Source organism: Copadichromis virginalis, linkage group LG18 (genome assembly GCF_057382275.1).
Source record: "Copadichromis virginalis isolate Kocher_CV1m ecotype Utaka linkage group LG18, C_Virginalis_male_GT1.1, whole genome shotgun sequence".
NCBI classification, from domain to species: Eukaryota; Metazoa; Chordata; class Actinopteri; order Cichliformes; family Cichlidae; genus Copadichromis; species Copadichromis virginalis.
Genome location: NC_140635.1, coordinates 5,973,491 through 5,979,490, shown reverse-complemented (window position 1 = coordinate 5,979,490; position 6,000 = coordinate 5,973,491). Strand labels below are relative to the sequence as shown.

At 40.2% G+C, this 6,000-nt stretch overlaps 1 protein-coding gene across 1 annotated transcript; it reads left to right on the top strand.

Moving 5' to 3' along the window:
* The first annotated feature begins 771 nt into the window (after positions 1-771).
* On the top strand, positions 772-2,614 carry LOC146687103 (tripartite motif-containing protein 16-like). Its single transcript, XM_085438120.1, has one exon. It carries the CDS (start codon positions 813-815, stop codon positions 2,487-2,489), a length of 1,677 nt encoding a protein of 558 aa, XP_085294246.1. The 5' UTR covers positions 772-812; the 3' UTR covers positions 2,490-2,614.
* Positions 2,615-6,000: the final 3,386 nt, after the last annotated feature.

Below are 6,000 nucleotides of genomic sequence, written 5' to 3'. Positions count from 1 at the left end.
ACAATAAAATTAAAAACTACAGTGTAATACAATAATAACAATAGAAACAATAGAATAGAAGAATTGAAACAATACTAACTAATTCAGTACAATAATAACAATAGAAACAATAGAATAGAAGAATTGAAACAATACTAACTAATTCAGATAAATCCAAAATGCTTGGGTCATAATGTGTTAAAAGCCAGAGCATAAAAATGTGTCTTTAGTAAAGATTTAAATTGCTCAAGAGTTTGAGCAGATCTAATATTAAAGGGGAGACTATTCCAAAGTCTGAGACCTGCCACAGAGAAGGATCTATCACCACGAGATTTGAGGTTAGTCCGTGGAATGGACAACAATAGTTTTGAACTAGATCTCGTGGGTTTTCCTGGAGCATAGGCAGAGAGGAGCTCAGACAAGTAGGGGGGGGCTCGGGCGTTGAGTGACTTAAAAACAAAAAGTAAAAGTTTAAATTGGATCCTGTAGGGGACAGGGAGCCAGTGTAAAGAGGCTAAAATTGGGGTTATATGCTCTCTCCGTTTAGTACCGGTTTAGTACATGCTGTAACCAAACATACCACACCCTGTATCAACTGATTGGCTCTTGGTCGCTCTGTAAGAATATTTCTTTAGCGCCTCCCTTCACAGATGTGTCTGTATCAGGATGGGTCTAAACAACATGGTGTAAATGCAGTTGCTGGTGAGCCTCATTTCCTGTAGGAGGTGAACAAGAGCAGAGATCTGTTTCCCTTCAGAGCACAGAGGTTGTTTCTGTTCAGAGGAAGTGAAACTGTCGGACAGTCACTGAGAGACGGTGAAACGGCACAGCACATGAATCAAATGGATCAAACAAAAATCTGCTGTTCAGTCTGTTTGGATCTACTGAAGGATCCGGTGACTATTCCCTGTGGACACAGCTACTGCATGAACTGTATTAAAAGCTTCTGGGATGAAGAGGAAAAGAAGAAAATCTACAGCTGCCCTCAGTGCCGGAGGACTTTCACAGCGAGGCCTGTCCTGGAGAAAAGCACCATGTTAGCAGATTTAGTGGAGGAGCTGAAGAAGACTGGACTCCAAGCTGCTCCTGCTGATCACTGCTATGCTGGACCTGAAGATGTGGCCTGTGATCTGTGCTCTGGCATGAAGCTAAAGGCTGTGAAATCCTGTCTAGTGTGTTTGGTCTCTTACTGTGAGAAACACCTTCAGCCACATTATGATGTGGTTCAATTAAAGAAACACAAGCTGGTGGAGCCCTCCAAGAAGCTCCAGGAGAACATCTGCTCTCGTCATGATGAGGTGATGAAGATGTTCTGCCGTACTGATCAGCAGAGTATCTGTTATCTCTGCCCTGTGGATGAACATAAAGGCCACGACACAGTCTCAGCTGCAGCAGAAAGGACTGAGAGGCAGAGAGAGCTGGAGGTGAGTCGACAAAACATCCAGCAGAGAATCCAGGACAGAGAGAAAGATGTGAAGCTGCTTCAACAGGAGGTGGAGGCCATCAATCAGTCTGCTGATCAAACAGTGGAGCACAGTGAGAAGATCTTCACTGAGCTGATCCATCTCATCCAGAAAAGAAGCTCTGATGTGAAGCAGCAGATCAGATCCCAGCAGGAAACTGAAGTGAGTCGAGTCAAAGAGCTTCAGGAGAAGCTGGAGCAGGAGATCACTGAGCTGAAGAGGAAAGATGCTGAGCTGAAGCAGCTCTCACACACAGAGGATCACATCCAGTTTCTACACAACTACCCCTCACTGTCAGCACTCAGTGAGTCTACAGACTCATCCAGCATCAATATCCGTCCTCTGAGCTACTTTGAGGATGTGACAGCAGCTGTGTCAGAGGTCAGAGATAAACTACAGGACATTCTGAGAGAGCAATGGACAAACATCTCACTGACAGTCACTGAAGTGGATGTTTTACTGTCAGATCCACCAGAGCCAAAGACCAGAGCTGGATTCTTAAAATATTCATGTGAAATCACACTGGATCCAAACACAGCAAACAAACTGCTGTTATTATCAGAGGAGAACAGAAAAGTAACATTAATGTATCAACAACAGTCTTATTCTGATCATCCAGACAGATTCACTGGATCGTGGCAGGTCCTGAGTAGAGAGAGTCTGACTGGACGTTGTTACTGGGAGGTGGAGTGGAGAAGGGGAGTTTATGTAGCAGTCGCATACAAGAATATCAGCAGAAAAGGAGGGGGTAATGAATGTTTGTTTGGACATAATGACAAATCTTGGTCATTAGATTGTTACAACAACAGTTTTACATTTTGGTACAACAACATTGAAACTTGTGTCTCAGGTCCTCGTTCCTCCAGAGTAGGAGTGTACCTGGATCACAGAGCAGGTATTTTGTCCTTCTACAGCGTCTCTGAAACCATGACTCTCCTCCACAGAGTCCAGACCACATTCACTCAGCCGCTCTATGCTGGACTGAGGCTTTACTATAATTATGATTATGATTGTGGAGCCACTGCTGAGTTGATTAAAGTGAAATAGACTGAAGTCTTTCATATTGTGGGTTTAAATCTGTATTTTAGTTTCATTTTATTTTCTCTCCATCATTTCTGCACAGAGATCAGCTGTCAGTCAAACATTATGGGTGGTACCTCCACATCTTCTAGTTGTTCTCTTGATGTTTCTCAGTTTTTAAAGGAGATCTTTCCTGTGACTGTTTATGGAGGCTATCACTGCTCATCATCATTTTGATTTACTAAAATATTTCTCCACATGAAAATGTAAACTTCTCTATCCTCTAAATGTTTCTGGAATATTTGTATTGAACAATGTCGACATTTCTCTTTATGAGTATGGCCGACCATGTGTGTGTGTTTGTGTTTGTTTTTGTCAAAATCATCAAACAAATGAGGAAAAACTGTGATTTTAATGAATGAATTCATATATTGTGTTGATGTTTTATTGTGTGAATAAACTGGAAGGTTTGACTATAAATCAAACTTTGAACAAAGTTTTTTCTTCTGTCTTCATTCCAGGATCTCACTCAAATCTGATGCAGAAAATATGAAACTAATCTGAGAGAATAACTGAAGCAGTTTTCCTCCTGAAGCATCACAAAGTTCAGAGTTCATGTTTAGAGCAGAAGATTCAGCAGTCGCTCTGTGACCTTTCAACTTTCTTCACTAAAACAGCTTCATTACAGAGAAACAAGTCACATTTTCTTCATGTTCTTAAGTCCTTTCAGATGTTTGTAACGGTCCTTGAATGCAGCATCAGTGTAGCAGGTTTAAAAGGTCACTTTCTGTTGTGTTCAAAGATTTCCTTCAGATATGGTCTTTAATCAGTAAAGCCGGTGATACAGCAGTGTCATTAGCTGTGTTATTGGCACCAGGCTGTGTTTATGTATGTGTTTAATTCTGTCTGAGGATGTCTTCAGCATGAAATGATCATTTGCTCAGCTGCTGTGTCTCATCTCTTATCAGACATTGGTTGGAACAGAGTTTTGTTGCTGACCATCTGACAAGAGGGTGAAGAAAAGCTTCAGGCTTCATTTGGACACTACGTTGGACAGAAGTCTCCACAAAAATGACTCAGAAACACAAATATTATTAATGAAAGTCCAAATGTCAAAAAGGGGTCATACATGATCCTGAGAAATGTCCTTGAACATTTGAACATGAGTCAGAGGGTTGTCAGGTTTCTACACCTCATTGTGGCATCAAGCCTGAGATGTCTGTGGAAACAAGTATGGAGGACACAAATGCACAGACGCAGTCGAGCTGTTTACTGCTGATGAGGAAGGAAAATAGTCTGTTGGATATTAAAGCAGCATTTATTAGAGTAAGAACAGATACTTGTGTCCTTCATTTGATCCCCGTCAATTTACAGAAGACTTAAGGACCCTTTGACTTCTAACATACAGCTGCATGTTTACAATTATTTATTTATTTATTTATTTCTAGCAAAGCGAGACTTTACTGATTAAAGACATATAATCAGACATATTACTGTTACTTTCTGAAAAAGACTCACATAAAGCAGATTTATCACAAGCAAACATCAAGACACATCCTTCATGGCTTAAAGGTGCAGTGGGACTCTTTCGCCATCTGGTGGTTGTAACAGTTATGACAACTGTTCCTGCATATATGTCCCTCCTCAGTGTGAAGAAGACTGGACTCCAAGCTGCTCCTGCTGATCACTGCGTGTTCCTCCTGTGTCTAAAATCTATTTCCATTATGAATCAGGAAACTGTTTGCACCAATCATAAAGCCAATAAAATACGTCACACACTAAGAAATAACAAAAAGGAATTGTGCATTTCAAGGAGATTTTTCCCTCGTTTTTTGAAATCATAAGAATACAAACTAATGCAAGACTGTCATGTTTTCATAAGTTTGTAGAGACACTGTTCTGTTGTATTCTAGGACATCAGTCACTTTTTAAATGCATGCTACTCCTCCTCATCATCATCATCATCATCAGCACCCATGACCTCCTTTTAGTCTTTGTTTTGTTATTGTTCAGAGTTCAGGAGACGTTCTTATGGGATTTCCACAGTGTACAAGTACTGTTTAGAGCCTTTACCTAAAAGAAAAGAGTAAAGTACAAAGTAGATTTACTCACTGCAGGAAAATAATGCCTCAATCTGATATATTGTCTTATATGACAAACTGAAAGTGATGCATCAAAGTGTAAGCAGCATTTTCCTGTTACAGCTGGTCTAGATGGAACTGATCTGATCTCCTTTATGTGCAGGTAGATATCCAGTGGGTTTGCTAAGGGTCACAGATGAGGGGCTGTGTGAGATGTTTAATGGGAAAGGAAATAAAACCATTGTTCCAGACCTGCAGCTAAGATACTCGAGTATCTTCAAATATGAAGCTGAGTATTACTTCCATACTTTCCTCCACTGCTGATGACCTTGTTACCTGCTGCTCCCTGTTAATGATCAGCCTCAGTTCTGATAGTAAACTGTTGGCTCTCTGGGGGGAAGAAAGAAGTTTGTATTTGTTTAAGATACAATGAAATCATATTTTGACATATTGGAAGATGACATGGAGCTGAAAAAATACTACAGGTATAAATGGAAACTACAGTTTATTTCTGTTATTTCCTGTGATAGTGTTTGTACACTCGCTCATGATAACTGTTCATTCAGCTGCTGTTTTTGTCTGCTGGACATCTTTAGCTTTCAGTAAGGATGCATTCATAGATCAGCACATCTTTTTGAACCACATTTCTTATGATACTCAGAGTTTACATTTTGGAAATGTGGTGAGACCTGGGGTAGAAAGAGACTGAAGCTTCAACCTCGGCAGTTTTGTGTGTGTCTGAAGCAGAAAGATAAGAACTGTGTGGCCAACTCATCACACACATAATCCTGAATCAGAAAAACAGCATCAAGTGTTGTAATTGTTAAACACAGAAGTGTGATTTATATGTGGTTTTTACTGATGGTTAACACAGTCGCACAAACACCTGAAACTGATCAAAATATAAAACAACATATTAAACATAAATATGTGCCAGTTACCAGAACTTATATGTGGTTTCACTGAGTTTTAATTATGCTCAGTTTCTCAATACTCACTCATACAAAAGTTGGTTATGTCTTATTGATTATTTGGCTTTAGGTTTTCCAGTTTTCCAGCTGCTGCTGTTTAATGTTTGCCTGGGAAAAGAAATTTCAGTTAGTGTGGGGAGTTTGGTTAAGCTGGTGGAAAACAATACTGTTACACTGACCTTTTGGATAAGATTGTCTTACCTGTGGTTTCTCTGATGTGCACGACAAAACAGTCTCCAGGCAGCTCGAGTGCCCATTTAAAGGTTCCTGGTGGTACCAAGTGATTGAAGAGAGGATTGAAAAGCCATATTAGTTTATTGTAGATTGTAGTCAGTTGGCCAAGCTTGTAATGAAAAACGGTTCATTACTCGAAGCTTTCATCACAGTCCTCTTTGGTGACATCTGGTGGACAAATATATGAAGAGCAGCTTGAGTCTGCAGCTTATAATGAACTGCTTCATTATGATTGCCCACTCTGCAGAGCTG

Coding starts and splice junctions, on each gene's coding strand:
- LOC146687103 (XM_085438120.1), top strand. CDS start 813: ATGAATCAAATGGATCAAACAAAAATCTGCTGTTCAGTCTGTTTGGAT.